Source organism: Muntiacus reevesi, chromosome 21 (assembly GCF_963930625.1).
Source record: "Muntiacus reevesi chromosome 21, mMunRee1.1, whole genome shotgun sequence".
Classification (NCBI taxonomy): Eukaryota; Metazoa; Chordata; class Mammalia; order Artiodactyla; family Cervidae; genus Muntiacus; species Muntiacus reevesi.
Genome location: NC_089269.1, coordinates 47,118,309 through 47,136,346, shown reverse-complemented (window position 1 = coordinate 47,136,346; position 18,038 = coordinate 47,118,309). Strand labels below are relative to the sequence as shown.

Here is an 18,038-nt window from a genome sequence, read left to right as displayed (position 1 = left end):
TATCCAGTTGGTGCCAAGTCTTTGGATTGGAAAGTAGTGAGATAGCAAAAAGAGAAAATGCTGGAAGATGTGTGTTTGAGTAAGTTTCCTCTCCTGCCACTTTGAGGATATTGGCCTCTTCCTGATCAGAGGCATCACCATCTCCTGCCTCATTTCTTTCTTCCCAAAGTCCTTACTGATTGAAGGCATGACAAGTAGCATACAAAAGGCAGCTCCATATTTCCTCTGTCTTTATTCATCTAACCTCAGGAAAGAAACATAGGGTTGAATTAGCTTTCTGTCCGTGAACCCTCTTCAACTGCAGAGATGGGGTAGGCAGGTTGGGGAGAATATGGATATAGAATAGTGAGGAGAGCAGAAAAAAGGATGCTGAAGAGTAAGAGTTTATTCCAAGGTGTTTCTGGATTTTCAAGGTTTAAAAGTAGAGGATTACTTGAGATTTTTGTTTCCTAGGCAGTCCACCCTTCTAACTAGACAGATGCCTAGACAAGAATGGAGCCCTATTTTCTCTGGAGTGGATTGGTCTTGTAGTGATAGGTTGGTTAAGTACAGCAGTGGACATAGGAGAGACCAAGATGGAGGTTTGATCCTTGGGTTGGGAAGATTCCCTGGAGTAGGAAATGGCAACATGCTCCAGTAATCTTGCCTGGAAAATTCCATGGACAGAGGAGCCCAGAGGGCTACAATCCATGGAATTATAAAGAGTTGGACATGACTTGAGCACCCTTATGGTACCCCAATATCTGTTGGAGGCAACTGGAGAGAACTCTAACTAAAGAGAAATCTCTAATTTAGGGTCTTTCTTTTTGTTTTCTTGCTCAATTTGCAGTGTAAACTGTTTAATTCTGTTCACTCATTTTCCCATTTCAGTGCTCAAGTTCTATGATGCAAAAATTGTTGCATCTGGCAACATTGCTGGTGCCCGGAGAGTTCTGTCCTCGACAAAGCAGACTGAGGTTTTGATAAAAGTAATTAAAGAGCTGTAAGGCATAGTTTGGGTTTCCCTGGTGGCTCGGATGGTAAAGACTTTGCCTCCAATGTGGAAGACCTGGGTTCAATTCCTAGGGTGGGAAGATGCCCTGAAGGAGGGCATGGCAACCCACTCCAGTATTCTTGCCTGGAGAATCCCATGGACAGAGAAGCCTGGCAGGGTACATTCCATGGGGTCACAAAGAATCAGACATGACTGAGCTAAGTACAGTGCAAAGCATAATTTAGCCTATTTAGTCCTGGAATTAAGCACAAGGTTCCTTCATCCTTTCTTGTTCTTTTTTTATACTGACTTTTAAACTTACCCTAACACCAAGATTTGAGTATTTAAAAAAATATGAAATTTAAATAAAACAAACAAACATATAAGGTATTATGGAATACAGTATGCTTGGTCACTCAGAATTTATTTTTTTTAAATTATTGGAACATAGTTAATTTACAATGTTGTGTTAGTTTCCGGTATACAGCAAAGTTGCATGTATATATTTTTTCAGATTCTTTTCCATCATAGGTTATTACAAGAAACTAAATATACTTATCTGTTCTATAGAGTAGGCCCTTGTTGTTTATTTGTTTTATATATAGCAATGTGTATCAGTTAATGCCAAATTCCCAATTTATTCCTCCAAAAGGGGCTTTGATAGCCATACATTTTCTTTCTATGTCTGTGAGTCTAAGTATGTTTTGTAAATAAGTTTATTTGTACTATTTCTTAGATTCCACATATAAGTGATATCATGGAACATTTGTCTTTCTCTAGCCTACTTCACTTAGTGTAATAATCTCTAGGTCCACTTATCTTGCTGCAAAAGGCATCATTTCATTATTTTTATGGCAGAGTTATATTCCATCTACTTCTGCTTCATTGACTATGCTAAAACCTTTGACTATGTGGATCACAACAAACTGTGGCAAATTCTTAAGGAGATGGAAATAACAGACTACCATATCTGTCTCCAGAGAAATCTGTATGCAAGTCAAGAAGCAACAGAACCAAACATGGCACAACAGACTGCTTCAAATTTAGAAAAGAAGTACATAAACACTATATATTGTCGCCCTACTTATTTAACTTCTATGCAGAGTACATCATGCAAAATGATGAACTGGATGACTCACAAGCTGGAATCAAGATTGCCAGGAGAAATATCAATAACCTCAGATAAGCAGATGATAACACTCTAATGGCAGAAAGTGAAAAAGAACTAAAGAGCCTCTTGATGAGGGTAAAAGAGGAGAGAGTGAAAAACCTGGCTTAAAATTCAACATTAAAAAAATGAAGATCATGGCTTCTGGTTCCATCACTTCATGGCAAATAAAGGGGAAAAAATGGAAACAGTTACAGACTTTATTTTCTTGGGCTCCAAAATCACTTCAGACCATGACTGCAGCCATGAAGTTAAAAGAAACTTGCTCCTTGGAAGGAAAGCTATGACAAACCTAGACAGCATGATAATAAACAGAGAAATCACTGCCAACAAGTGTCCATATAGTCAAATCTCTGGTTTTTCCAGTAGTCATGTATGGATAGGAGAGGTGAACCATAAAGAAGGCTGAGCACTGAAGAATTGATGCTTTCAAACGTGGTCCTGGAGGAGACTCTTGAGAGTCCCTTGGACAGCAAGGAGATTAAATCACTCAATTCTAAAGGAAATCAATCTGGAATATTCACTGCAATTGCAATCCCATGCAGAAAGCACTATTTTAAACCTTTATGGTATGAATCAGAAGTTCAAAACCCATTATAAATGACTTCCTAACTTATTAAGTTAGGATTTCACTCACAGACTGTTTTGCTTCTTTTATTATTTTTCTCTTGTTTCCCTTTTTTTTTTCCTCATCACCATCTGCTGGGAGCCAGCACATGAGATCCCACCCATGACAAGGTCGTGAGGAGGAGACCTGACAAGCAAGGCAGATCAGGACTTCAGAGATTTCGAAAAGCTGCCCCGGTGCTCACCTTAAAGATGATCTCTGTCTTTCTGATGCTTGCTATATTAGACTAATTTCTGTGACATGGGTAGAAAGCCTTCCCTGATCTCTTTTCAAACAGAATCAACTTAGAACTGTAATTAATATGTCTGCTGGACGGTGGTATCCTATAAGATTTTCCAGAATGAAAGGAGTGTTTCAATTTAGACCCCTTTGCTGGCATTCTAGCCTGCTTGGCAAATGCGTACTAATGCACATAACTGCTCACAACACCTTAATCATAAACGGCATAAAGAACCTGATCACATAAAGGCCCTAATTGGCACAGAGCCCTTCGGGAGTGAGGAAGCCCTATTAGAGAACATAAAAATATTATTCTAAAAATGGTTATAGTTAAAGATTTAGAAAAATAAGAGTTTAGAATTGTTAATTTTAACCAGGAATGCTAAACAGGGGCTGCCTCACTGGAGCTGCAGTCTTTGTGTGGTAAACCTTTTAGATAAATTTAACTGATAACTTCTCCAAAAGGACTGACATTTGTGTTCATTAAAGAATAGATTACGGTGCTCGCCCTGGCAGCATATATACTAAAATTGGAATGATACAGAGAAGATTAGGATGGCCCCTGCGCAAGGATGACATGCAAATTCGTGAAGCTTTCCATATTTTTAATAGCTAGGACATGGAAGCAGCCTAGATGCCCATCAGCAGATGAATGGATAAGGAAACCGTGGTACATATACACAATGGAATATTACTCAGCCGTTAAAAAGAATTCATTTGAATCAGTTCTAATGAGATGGATGAAACTGGAGCCCATTATACAGAGTGAAGTAAGCCAGAAAGATAAAGAACATTACAGCATACTAACACATATATATGGAATTTAGAAAGATGGTAATGATAACCCTATATGCAAAACAGAAAAAGAGACACAGAAGTACAGAACAGACTTTTGAACTCTGTGGGAGAAGGTGAGGGTGGGATGTTTCGAAAGAACAGATGTATATTATCTATGATGAAACAGATCACCAGCCCAGGTGGGATGCATGAGACAAGTGCTCAGGCCTGGTGGGCTGGGAAGACCCAGAGGAGTCGGGTAGAGAGGGAGGTGGGAGGGGGGATCAGGATGGGGAATACGTGTAACTCTATGGCTGATTCATGTCAGTGTATGACAAAACCCACTGAAATATTGTGAAGTAATTAGCCTCCAACTAATAAAAAAAATTAAAAAAAAATAAATCCAGATAATAGTAAAAAAAAAAAAAAAAAAAAAAAAAAAAGAAAAAGAAAAAAGAAAAGAAAAAAAAAAAAGAATAGATTACGGAAAACAGCTTTGCATTCACCTAGGTCATAAAATGTCAATAGGCCCCAAGGCCATAAGATAATGTACAAGACTCTCACAAAGAAGTATGCAGAAAACACCCTGGTTTCGTGAAGGATGAGCGATGTATTATTAAACTATCTTTCCCTTAAAAGTGTACTAACTTAGAATATAAAAGCTACGGTAAAAAAAAAAAATTGGCCAGACTCTACTACACACCCCCAGTCTGGTCTCTCTCTTTTTCTCGCCGACGCCGTTCACCTTGAGGGTACCCCTGGATCCTGCTGAGGCTGGACCCCAGCAACCATCCATCTCTTACTTTCGCCTTCTTTTCATTCTTTTTTCCCCTTACTTGTTTTTCATTTGCTATTCATCTTGGTTTAGCTTTCCATATTGGTAACACTCTCAGCAAGGATATCAAATCATTCCCTAAAGGAAATTAATCAACCTGAATATTCAACCTAAAGGAAATCAACCCTGAATATTCAACTCTGATGCTGAAACTTCAAATACTGTGGCCACCTGATGTGAAGGGCTGAGTCACTGGAAAAGACCCTGGTGCTGGGAAAGATTGAGGGCAGGAGGAGAAGGGGACGACAGAGGACGAGATGGTTGTTTGACATCACTGACTCAGTGGAGTTTGAGCAAACTCCAGGAGACAATGGAGAACAGGGAAATCCATGGAGTCACAAAGAGTCGGACACAACTTGGGGACTGAATAACAGCAAACCAAATACTCTCATGGAAATCTATTCATTTCATTGGTTGATTAGAACCATGCTTTATGCTTATTTTCAGGAAGAGTTAAGAATTTCTACTCATTTCTCTTAAAAAGCTTGATGTTTAATTAGCTTTATTACTATTTTATTTAATTTTAGAATAGAAATAATTAAATGAAAATTTTCCAGCACTCATTTTAAACGCTGAAATCTCAGTGTAATAATGCCTTTTTAATAGAGTATTTCCAAAGGCAAACAATTTCAAGAGGACTTACAACTGTGGCCCTGAAAACCTGAGCTCATAACTGTGCATAATCTGGTTTTCAAAGCAATGGTCCACTTCTGACAGAATGCTTTAGGAAGCTTCAGGTCTGAACATCATGATTTTTTTCATTTCAATAACTTTTAACAATTGAAGTATAGTTAGTTTAAAAGGTGTGTTACTTTCAGGTGTGCAATAAAGTCATTAAGTTACACACACACACACACACACACACACACACACACACACAAACACACATGGGTTTTCTTTGTGCTCAACTGGTAAAGAAACTGCCTGCAATGTGGGAGACCTGGGTTTGATCCCTGGGTTGGGAAGATCCCCTGAAGAAGGGAAAAGCTACCACTCCAGTATCCTGGCCTGGAGAATTCCATGGACTGTACAGTCCATGGCATTGCAAAGAGTCAGACATAACCGAGTGACTTTCACTTTCATATATAATCTGTTTCAGATTTAGTATATTGATACTAAATATAGTTCCCCATGCTACTCAGCAGGTATTTTTCTTCATCTATTTTATATTCAGCAGCATGTATATTTTGGGCTTCCCAGGTGCTGCTAGTGGTAAAGAACCCAGCTGCCAATTCAGGAGACATAAGAGGAGCAGGTTTGATCCCTGTGTCTGGAAGTTCCCCTGGAGGAGGACATAGCAATCCATTCTAATATTTTTGCTTGGAGAATCCCGTGGACAGAGGGTTCAGTAACTGATGGGTCACTGTCCATAGAGTTGCAAAGAGCTGTATGCATGTATATGTTAATTCCAAATTTCCAGTTTGTCCCTCTCCCTCTTTCCCCTTTGGAAGCCTTAAGTTTGTTTTTCCATGTGTGTGAGTCTATTTGTGTTTTGTAAATAAACTCACTTGTATCATCTTTTTTTGGATTTAACATATAAATTATATGATATCTGTCTTTCTCTTTCTGATATACTTCATTTAGTATGATAATTTATAGGCCTATCCATGACCCTTCAAATGGCATTGCTCAAATTCTTTTTAGGGCTGAGTAATATTCCATTGTATATATAAGCTACATCATCTTCTTTATCCAGTGGACATTTAGACTATTTCTATGTCTTGGCCACTGTAAATAGTGGTGCTATGCTGCTATGAACATGAGAGTGCGTATATTTTTTTCAAATTAGAGTTTTCTCCAGATATATGCCCAGAAATGGGATCACCAGATCATAAGGTAACTCTGTTTTTAGTATTTCAGGATCCTCCATGCTGTTCTCCATGTTGGCTGGACAAATTTACATTCCCACCAACAATGTAGAGAGGTTCCTTTTTCTCCACAGTCCCTCCAGTTTTTATTATTTGTAGACTCTCTGACATTGGGCATTCTGATGTGATACGTCATTATAGCTTTGATCTGCATTTCTCTAATAATAAATGATACTGAGCATTCTTTCATGTGCCTGTTGGCCATCTGTATGTCTTTTATGAAGAAATGTCTATTTAGGTCTTCTGCCCATATTTTGATTGAGTTTTTTTTTTTTTTTTTTTTTTTGTATTAACCTTTTTATATAGTTTGGAAATTAATCCCTTGTCATCATGTCTTAATCCATCAGATTAGAAGGATCTAGACGTGAAAGACAATGTTCTTTTTGGAGTCTCTGTTTCATAATAGATTATCAGTAATGTTTATTAAAAAGAAAGATACCAGACCTCTTAGTATTGACCTTATTGTTTTACTTGCTGACAATTGAAGATATGTGATTATTGCTTCATAGACTGATGTTGTGCTGCCTTGTTCCTTAGGAAACAGAAATAAAAGACCATAGTATTTTGTCAATGCAAGATGGTGGGGAGTGGGCAGTGATAGGGAGCTTTGCTGTGCTCCATGATGATTAATGGGTTATTGGCCATGAAAGTAGCAACTTTCATTCTGTAAATGGGAAATCATCTATCTTTCTTAATAAATGAATAAAACATGTCCGGCCATGTTTGTGCAGATTAATTTCATTTTAATTAGATAACTGATTAGTGAGAATCCTAAAGGAAATCAGTCATTGGAAGGACTGATGCTGAAGCTGAAGCTCCAATATTTTGGCCATCTGATGCAAAGAGCTGTCTCATTGTAAAAGATCCTGATTCTGGGAAAGATTGAGTGCAGGAATCGAAGAGCACGACAGTGGATGAGATGATTGGATGGCATCACCGACTTGATGGACATGAGTTTGAGCAAGCTCTGGGAGTTTGTGATGGACAGGGAAGCCTGGAGTGCTACAGTCCACGGGATCACAAAGAGTTGGACACAACTGAGTGACTGAACTGAACAGAGAGGACTTTCCCAGAATGTTTTCTTCATATACTGTAACCAGTAAGTACTAAAGGTCTATAAAGTTCTTTGGGAGAAATTCACTCTAATTTCTCATTAAACCCCAAGAAAGTTGAAACTATATCTGATCAACTTTGTAAAGTGCCTCTTTTTCTATTTTTAATGTCTGCTTGTCTCTTCTTATGGGTTGAATTGTGCCTTGTCCCCCCAAAATTCATAATGTGATGTCATAAATTCTGATACCTCATAATAGGACCTTGTCGGAAGACAGAGTCTTTACAGAAATGATCAAGTTAGAATTACTATCAAAGGAGGGGGTCCCCCCTTCTCAAGAACTAGGCAACTACAGTAGACTATCTATACCTAGTGTCTGCCAAGCTTCTTTTGTCCACAGGGAACCTTCCAGCTATCCTGCGCCCACTTATGCGCACCTTTCCTCATTGGTCTATCTAGAAGATGAGACCGTGAGCTTGTGACTATAGACTTTGTGGCTTATAGTCTCTGGGCTGTGGATATGGGACCATTGTCATTTCGAGGGATCGACAGGGCCTCCTTGACAGTCCTACTGTTTCTCCAGGAGAGGAGGGTTCACCTATTCCCAACCAGTGTGTGCTGAGTTCAGTTCAGTTCAGTCACACAGTCGTGTCCAACTCTTTGTGTCCCCGTGGACTGCAGCACACCAGGCCTCCCTGTCCATCTACAACTCCCAGAGTTTACCCAAACTCATATCCATCGAGTCGGTGATGCCATCCGACCATCTCATCCTCTGTCATCCCTTTCTCCTCGTGCCCTCAATCTTTCCCAGCATCAGGGTCTTTTCAAATGAGTCAGCTCTTTGCATCAGGTGGCCAAAGGATTGGAGTTTCAGCTTCAACATCAGTCCTTCCAATGACTATATAGGACTGATCTCCTTTAGGAAGGACTGGTTGGATCTCCTTGCAGTCCAAGGGACTCTCAAGAGTCTTCTCCAGCACCATAGTTCAAAAGCATCAATTCTTTGGTGCTCAGCTTTCTTTATAGTCCAACTCATATCCATACATGACCATTGGAAAAACCATAGCCTTGACTAGATGGACCTTTGTAGACAAAGTAATGTCTCTGCTTTTTAATATGCTATTGGTCATAAATTTTCTTCCAAGGAGCAAGTGTCTTTTAATTTCATGGCTGTAGTCACAATCTGCAGTGATTTTAGAGCCCCCCAAAATAAAGTCTGCCACTGTTTCCATTGTTTCCCCATCTATTTCCCATGAAGTGATGGGACCAGATGCCATGATCTTAGTTTTCTGAATGTCGAGTTTTAAGCCAGCTTTTTCACTCTTCTCTTTCACTTTCATCAAGAGGCTTTTTAGTTCCTCTTCACTTTCTGCCATAAGAGTGGTGTCATCTGCATATCTGAGGTTATTGATATTTCTCCTGGCAATCTTGATTCCAACTTGTGCTTCATCCAACCCAGTGTTTCTCATGATGTATTCTGCAATAAGTTAAATAAGCAGGGTGACAATATACAGCTTTGATGTACTCCTTTCCCGATTTGGAACCAGCTTGTTGTTCCATGTCCAGTTCTAACTGTTGTTTCCTGACCTGCATGCACGTTTCTCAAGAGGCAGGTCAGGTGGTCTGGTATTCCCATCTCTTTCAGAATTTTCCACAGTTTGTGATGATCCACACAGTCAAAGTCTTTGGCATAGTCAACAAAGCAGAAGTAGAATTTTTTCTGGAATTCTCTTGCTTTTTGATGATCCAGCAGATGTTGGCAATTTGATCTCTGGTTCCTCTGCCTTTTCTAAATCCAACTTGAGCATCTGGAGGTTCATGGTTCACATATTGCTGAAGCCTGGCTTGGAGAATTTTGAGAATTACTTTACTTATGTGTGAGATGAGTGCAATTATGTGGTAGTTTGAGCATTCTTTGACATTGTCCTTAGGGATTGGGATGAAAAATGACCTTTTCCAGTCCCGTGGCCACTGCTGTGTATGTGCTCAGAGGTCTACAAGTCAGCATGACACATTTCCAAGATCTCATAGAACTAATTTCTTATAACTTTATTACTAAGAAAATTTCAGTTCTGCTAGCTCAGGAGCTGCTTATCAATTTCCAGGATATTAAACCTTCAAAATCCACCTTATATCACTAACCAGAGCTTTTTAATTCACCAGTAATTCAAGCTAAGCAACTAGAAATCTTCAAATTAATTCTTATGAAATACTCTTTCTCCCTCTCCCCCCCAACACACAATTTTCCCTCCTACCTCTATCTCCCATTTCTTCCTCTCCCTGTCTCAGAACACAATTTATTTTACCCACTTTCTGAACCATCTCTTTCTAAGATGTAATAAAAGAATAGAAAAATTCAAACCTGCTTGATGATAATTTGCTTAAATTAGCATAAAAGTGAGGATTAGGCTTCTACTTAGGTATTTCAGTGGCCTCTGAGTGTCCTTAGTTTTATTTGGTATTAACATACAGTGATCCTGCTTCCTCTAAGGAATATCCTGTAGCTTCAAGGCCTAGAGTTTCTGCAGAATTTACAAGCCAGGTGCCCCAGATATTGAAGTCATTGTTATAGCTGGATTTTAATTATCTGTCTTTTCTCTCTGTTTTCCTCTCTTGGTCTCTATCCAAACTTGGAGCCCCAAGCAAGATATTTTTTAGAAGTCCCCAAAATAATTAGCTTTTCCTCATCCCTTGTGAGGTAAAGCAATGACTGCAACTTAAGGAATATGCTGAGGAAAGACCTTTCTTTTGCACTAGCTGTCCCATTTGAGACCTAAGTGTTATCTCAAAGAAGCAGAATCCAGATTTAACCTAAGTCATCCAGAAATATATTGCAGGCTCCTAACAGAGTCAGAGTTTGGGAGAATGTGGGAATGGATTTGGTACTAATAACTCAGATTTTGGGCTTTCCTGGTGGAAAAGAAAAGTAAAGAACCTGCCTGCAATACAGGAGACCTGGGTTCCTTCTCTGGATTGGGAAGATCCCTTGGAGAAGGGAATGGCTACCAGTAATCTTGCCTGAAGAATGAGTAAATAGAGCAAATGAGTAAATCCAGACTTTACTCTTTGGCTCTATTGTTTATGTATCTATACATCAAAGCTTTCTCAAAGCTTATGAAATACTTATTCAGGGTAAGAAACTCATGAAAGCAAATGAAATGAATAGAGTGAATGAGTAAATTAATGACAAGTGAAAAGAGTAGAATTTGGAATAAAATAAACCTGAATTTAAAACTTAATTCTTTTACTTATAAGATGCAGACTTATGTAATTTGCTAAATTTTGTTTGTATCTGCTTCTATACCTGGAAAATGTGAGTGATAATGGCATATATTTCTTAGGATGATTAAATTACTTTAAAATGTAGAATTTCTGGCAAGTGGTTGATTTTTTTTGTTGATTTGTTCGTTTACTACACTTTGAATCTTCTACTTTCTTTCCTTTCCATCTAATCTCTATGCTAATCTGTATCCCTTCTTCTTCTTCTTCTTTTTTTTTTTTTTTTGCTTTTTATCTCTTTTTACCCAGAAATACTTTTTGGATTAATTTTTTTTCAACATCTTAGTATTTGTTTCTATGCTTTCTCCTCTGTGAACTTGCTTCTGATTATTAGTAATCCTGAATTTGTCTCTTTTATAACTTTTGCATGCTCATAGTCTATGTCACGTAAATTAGAAATTAAAATAATTTTCAGGTTCAACACAAAAAACGTGTGAAGCTGATGAATATATTTGAACCAAGGAGATCTTGTCAGAAAAAAGCTAGAAAGATTTCATGAGTACCATTATTTGAGGTGGTTCTGAAGTTCAACTCTATGGAGTTCATTTGAATCACAAGAAAAGGAATACATTCAGGAAAGATTTGAGAATCTCTAAAAGATTAGAGAATCAGATGGAAGATTTTGTTTTTTTCTTTTAAGGAATATACAACATTTTTGGTGTCATTGAAGTCTAGGGTGGCATGAAGTTGTAGCAGATTTTAGTTGGTGGTTTTTTTGGTTTGGTTCAATCACACACAGACTACAGTGTAATTAAAATATACTTTCTACAGAGTGGATAAGAGGAACCAAAAAATAGACCCTGAGCATTCCCCAAACTTGAAAGTGAAAGTGTTAATCACTCAGTAGTGTCCGGCTCTTTGCGACACCTTGGACTGTAGGGTTCCAGGTTCCTCTGTCCTTGGAATTCTTCAGGCAAGAACATTGGAGTGGGTTGCCGCTTTCCTTTTCCGGGGTATCTTTCTGACCCAGGGACCGAACTTGGGTCTCCTGCATTGCAGGCAGATTCTTTACCATTGGAGCCACCAGCAAATTATTCTTATATTTCTGACTATGTCCTTCTAATATTTCTTCACTTTTTAACTTGCCTCAAAACTTTTACTTCTGACCCTCCCCACCTCCCTTATTCATCTTCCTTGTTACTGAGACAGTACACAGTTAAGAGTGTAGACTCAGATAAAGCTGTGATGGCGTATAGTCTCTGCTCATCTGTGTGTTAAATAAGATTCCTTATTCATTAGATGAATAGCTTAAAACAATGTCTGACCTGTATAAAGTGCTTATTAAGTATTATTCACTTTCGACCCTATGGACTACCTCCTAGAAAGCTATCATTTGCTAGTGTTATTTCATTAAGAGAGAAAATTGAGATTCTGCATTGTGTTAAAAAAGTTGATTAGACTATCAAATCTATTTTACTTGCCTTTTAATTTAAGAACCAAAAATGCTTACCTGTATATTTCTAGTTTCAAAGAACTCTCCAGGGCTTTCCCACTGCTTACAGGACTTAAGCATAATTATTTCAGTGATGTCATAGTTAAAAGGTTAATAATCGCAAGTATGGTGACTGAAAATTCACATCCTACAGGAATTGGCAAATACAGTTTACAACTTTAAGTGAAAGTGAAGTCACTGAGTTGTGTCCAACTCTTTGGGACCCCATGGACTGCCTACCAGGTTCTTCCATTCATGGGATTTTCCAGGCAAGAATATTGGAGTGGGTTGCCATTTCCTTCTCCAGGGTGTCTTCCTGACCCAGGGACTGAACTCAGGTCTCCTGCATGGTAGGCAGATGCTTTACCGTCTGAGCCACCAGGGAAGTACTGATGTATCCTAACAAATGTGTCTTCCTATATAAGAAAGATTTACAGTCTCATGTTTCGAAGTCATGAGTTTTTAAAACTGTTCAAATAAACATTTCAAAATTATGGGAAATTAATTTGTGATTTTTGGTAAATAAATACACAAGCTTCATTATTATGATGAGGTTTAGAGTATATGTAGATTTAGTTTACATTTCAGTTGAGTTGGGTCACTCAGTCGTGTCCAGCTCTTTGAGACCCTATGGACTGCAGCACACCAGGCTTCCCTGTCCATCGCCAACTCCCAGAGCTTGCTCAAACTCATGTCCATCGAGTCAGAGATGTTGTTAGCAGCACTTATTAGTGAATATTTTGAAGCATTCTTTCTTAAATGTGTAAACAATATGGTTGTCTTTCCCATATGGTGCTTTACCTTTGTAACACATTTGTATCAAAAATCTCATATTTTTTTCAAGTGCAGTTGAGGTTTTAAATCTTGAAATTTTAAATATAACTTGATTCAGATGACCAAAAGATATGGAGACTTCCACAGGGTCCATATTACCAGTATTGCTTAAACAAGCAAATACTAAATTAACAAAAAGAGAATATAGTACAGAGACAAATAATTGCATTTTTCTAAGGAAAGCATTGTTTGCAAATACTTTGATGCCTGGTAACACTTGATTTGCAAGCATTGTTGAATGCCTCAATAGCCATCTGTAATGGCTAACCTTAAGGTTTCCATTTGGCTAGGATATGGTGTCCAGTCGTTTGCCAAACACCAACCCAGATGTTTCTGTGATTAACGTGTAAATCAGTAGGTTTTGAGTAAAGCAGATTACCTTTCATAACATGGGTGAGCCTCCGCCAGTGAGTTGAAGGCCTCAAGAGAAAAGACCAAGGTTTATTTAAGAAAGAATTATCAAGGTTGCAGCATAGAAACCCTGCCTGAGTTTCCACCCTGCTGTGCTGTAGGTGGATGCTTCCAGCTGCTGTTCTCTGCTTTTGCTTTGCTCACGGTACTGAATTCAAACAAAAACAAACAACAACAGAACAACGTAGAGTTGAATATGAAACTGGATTCTTTTTCTGGCCTCTTAAGAATTTTTTTTCCAGATTACATCCATCTTTAAAATTTTTCAAGATGGGGATTTGAGAACTAAGTTTTGGAAACAGAAGTTAGATATTTTTCGACCCTCTTAAAAGAGTCAGAAGTGTTTATTAACTGACAAGCAAACTGAAGATGGAAGACCTCCACTCACCTCTACCAGTTAAATGATTCATCCAGCACCCAGGGATTGATCTTCCCTTCAAATACAAGGTGAAACCTATCACCATCTTCTGCCCCGTTAGTCACACACTGCTCAATGTGGCACGAAGGGGAAGTGAGGTGGAACCGTGGCCGTGCATGTCCATAAAAAGTGGTGGTAAGTCAAGCAGGGTGTCTGTTCAACTGGAGCATGTATTCTATTTTGAAGCCATCAAGCTTAATAAGACTCAAAAGATGCTGTTCTCTTTAAAAATTTTTTTAAATGAATATAGGCAATAAAACTTGATTTGAATGAACCTCTGAAAGAGGGCAGTTATATTAGCATTATTTTATTTCTTTAAAGATGTTTTGTTATTTTTCAGTGGGTAAATGCAAGTGTAAAAAATCAGAGAGGTCTGTAAGCAGAACCCTTTAGAAACCAGCTACCCTGGCCTTTTCATTTCATTTAAAAATTATGGATGGTGCAGTTCTGAAGATGTAAACTGGGTCAATCCAAAGCAGTAAAAAACTGTAGTCATACAAGAGGAGTACTATTACTAAGGAGAATTCTAACAATGAAGCAGAATGCCCTCTGGAAAAGCAAGTGGTTTATCTCAAGTTCTTTACCCAGAAATGATCTTTCAGCCCATACCTAGCAATAGTGCCTAACAGGCAATCACCCTCTGGTAAGAACGTTTGGAAAGTAAAATGTTAGTGAAGGGATTTCCCTGGTTGTCCAGTGGTGAAGACTCTACCTTTCCACTGCAGGGGGCCAGGGTTCCACTCCTGGTCAGGAAATAAGATCCCATATGCCTCTTGATATGGCCCAAAAAATTATAAAAAAAAAAAAAATAAATAAAAGAAATAAGATGAACAAAAATTGGAAACAAAGAAATAAAAAACTTTATAAAATTTTTTAAAAACATCATGTTATTTGTTAGGAAGAAGAGCCTTTGGCAAAGGGGCAGTGCAAAGATCCCTTAGGTCTAGAAAAAGCAGTTCTGAGGATGCAGAGAAAAAGTGGACAGGAAGGAAAAAAGTATAGGATGGAGCACATGGATTTCCATTCTTTCTACTACTGCCTAGTAGAGGAAAGGTATTCAAAAATGTCTGAAAACACATTGCAAAAGAGACTGTCATTTTTAATACTTAGAAAAACCATTACTATTTAAGTCATTCAGATCATAAGCTACTTATGACTAGTGGGTACTCTAAAATGTGTTCTATTCTGTGTAATGTTGCTATTTCTGTATTTCTCAAAAAAAAGTTTTCCAATATTGCATTTTCCCTCTGATTTATCCAGAGGGTGATTTTTTTTCTTCTCTTAAACATTTGCCTGTGTATACAAAGCACCCAGAGTATTTTATTAGTTCCAGGATGTACTTCCAAACTATGAAACCTACTCTAGTTTGTTTTGCCTTTTCTGACTTTCAGAGGGGCACATTTATTAGCATTTATGAGTTAATAATTAGCACTTGTACAATGTACACAAATAACTCTAATGAAAATTGTTAACCTATTAGGAATGGGTTGAGGGAATGTTAATTGGAATTGACTTATTCCTGAGTCATTTTCATTTTAATTCCCAAACACAGAGAGTTGGCCTGGAAAAGCAAGAACATATGCATATTAGAACATCTCTTTTTTTAAGCAGAAGCCAGCTATTCATAGAAAGAGATAAATATTATCCATCCCAAAGAAGTTAAAGGCTGGCACAATAAGGAATCCCATGTGTTGAGGGTGACACATACATCTTGAACAAATTTAATAGGTATCCATTCATAAAGCATAGCTTATTTTACTTCTGTGAATCAGAGTGATGGTTTAAGTATTGCACAAGGGCACTTCATGTGATGCATACCACACTTTGGATTCTGCATGGGAGAGATAATCATAAAACAAAGTAACTAAGTGCTCTGAAGCAGCATGCTTTGGAATAAAGCAACTTAATTTTCAGGTAGTTAGGGAGCTTTCTTTTCAATGACAGCTGTGAATGCCATTTCCCTTAGTTCAACCAAATAAAATGTTAGATTCAAAAGAAGACAAATGGGAACACACCAGATTTATAAAAGCTCTTTTTCTTTCTTTTTTGCCCATTAATCTAAGTATAGATTGCACAGGATTTTTTTCTCTTTCTTGTTCTAGAAAAGTCAAATATACTTTAAACATATAAAGACGAGGGATACATGGAACTCTACTCTTGGATACTATTCAATGCAAGTATCCTTAGGAGAAGTAAATACGTCTTTATCAGGCATTTATATCTTAATGTAAGAAAGTTTAGTAGATTCATTTATGAGACAGGTTAAAGTTGAATTTGCTTTTATCTTTGCAGTGTTTGAATCTTAACTCAGTATACGGAGATCAAGGTCCAAACTCAACTTTTTTTCAGACACTGAGTTATTAAAGGAAAGTTATTAAACCTCTCTAAGACAATATTTTTTTATGTGTAGGTTGATCAGAGGATGGTAAAGACTCATGTAGCTCTTATACTTCAAGTTAGTTGTTGCAGAAAATGTTAACCTTCCCTGGAACTTTACTACAAGACAGATGTATCAGACAGTACATGAAGGTGTTCAAGTCTAGCAAATACTTCTATTCAAAACCTCTCCCAAAGAGTTATATTTATTGTTTCTTAAAAGAATATCATCTAAGGAAATGTTTTAAACTTCCATTCTTTTTAAACCAACCAACCTGAACACCAAGGATGGCTGTCTATATCCCTTAATTCTGATCATGAACTCAGATGTGAGAAAGTCAAGGGTATCACAGAAAAGGTAGGATGAGAATTTTGCCAATGAATTGGTTTAATTAAGCCAAATTAATGGATATCAAGAATTACATGGATTTTTACTGAAGCATAACTTAAAATGTTCTGCTAATTTCAAGTGTACAGAAAAAGTGATTCAGTTATACACATATGTGTATGTATACATATTATTTTTCATATTCTTTAGAAATTATATGAATTAGAAATAGAAAAAAAGTTCCAACTGATAGATTGGTAAGACCATTGAATATAGTTAGTATTTGGAGAAATCCTTATCATATGTCTTTGAAGAAGACATGAAACTATTTTGAACAATAACCTACTGGAAGTGAAGGAAAAGGTGTGTAAGTTTACCTGGTAGGACCAGGGCATAACTGCACAGTGGATAAGAAGGGGGAGGGGCTATGTGGAGATGTGATGACCTATAATTTTGGAAGTCAAGTCACATCAATTTCCAGAGGAAATAAACTGAGTAATTTCTTTCTAAGTATATCAGTGTGATTAAAGCATAATTATGTGAAGACATGATACATTTAAGCAATAAGTTAGGGAGGTATGCTTCTCTGAAACGGTGAGCAAGGAGGAGGGACCATCTTCACAGTGATGCATCCAGGTCTAAGAGTATATATATATACACACTCGAAGTCCAGGTCATGACATTGAAGCTCAGAGAGTGTCCTCTGTGCAACTCAGCTGATCTCACATCTCCTGTCAACATGTCCTACAAGTGCTGCTCTGGAAACTTCTCCTCCCGCTCCCTCGGGTTCCACCTGTGCTACCCAGCCTCCTGCCGTGGCTCCTCCTTCCCCAGCAACCTGGTCTATAGCACTGATTTCTGCTCTCCCAGGACCTGCCGGCCCACCTGTGTGGCGTTCAACCCCTGTCAAACGTCCTGCTACCGCCCAAGGACCCCCATGCTCTGCAGCCCCTTCCAGATAACTTATTCTGGTGCTCCCAGATGTGGGTCCATTAGAGGCTGCTCCCTGGGTTACGGATCTAGAAGCTGCTGCTCTCTGGGCTATGGATCCAGAAGTTCCTCCTCAGCGGGCTGTGGATCCATAGTCTTCAGACCGCTGGGTTATGGAATTCATGGCTTCCCTTCCCTGAGCTGTGGATCCAGGTTCTACCACCCAGCCTACTTGGCTTCTAGGAGCTGCCAGTCCTCTTACTATAGGCCAATCTGTAGATCAACCTTCTGTAGATCAACTTGTTGAATTTCCAGGACTTCTGAGCAAAATGTTTCAGTCTCTACTTAAAACTCTCATAGCCTCTTTCAAAAATACTAGCTAAACCCTCTCACCATCAGCATCTCATCTTTTCTCTAGTGTCAAGCACTGACTGACTGACTAATTCTTTCAGTGAAATTAATGACCAAAGTATTGAGTTCAAGTCTGTAATTTTGTTGAAACGATTGATTC

The 18,038-nt window shown here is 38.2% G+C and overlaps 1 protein-coding gene and 1 non-coding gene across 2 annotated transcripts; both read left to right on the top strand.

The window, feature by feature from the left end:
- The first annotated feature begins 3,488 nt into the window (after positions 1 to 3,488).
- LOC136152559 (U6 spliceosomal RNA) lies at positions 3,489 to 3,595 on the top strand. The gene has a single exon (XR_010660235.1). It is a non-coding gene; the product is annotated as a U6 spliceosomal RNA (small nuclear RNA).
- A 13,741-nt stretch (positions 3,596 to 17,336) lies between these two features.
- Positions 17,337 to 17,834, top strand: LOC136152452 (keratin-associated protein 13-2-like). Its single transcript, XM_065913754.1, has one exon. The coding sequence runs from the start codon at positions 17,337 to 17,339 to the stop codon at positions 17,832 to 17,834; it is 498 nt and encodes a 165-aa protein (XP_065769826.1).
- Positions 17,835 to 18,038: the final 204 nt, after the last annotated feature.

Bases quoted from the DNA above. Each gene is read 5' to 3' on its own strand.
- LOC136152452 (XM_065913754.1), top strand. From the start codon at position 17,337: ATGTCCTACAAGTGCTGCTCTGGAAACTTCTCCTCCCGCTCCCTCGGG.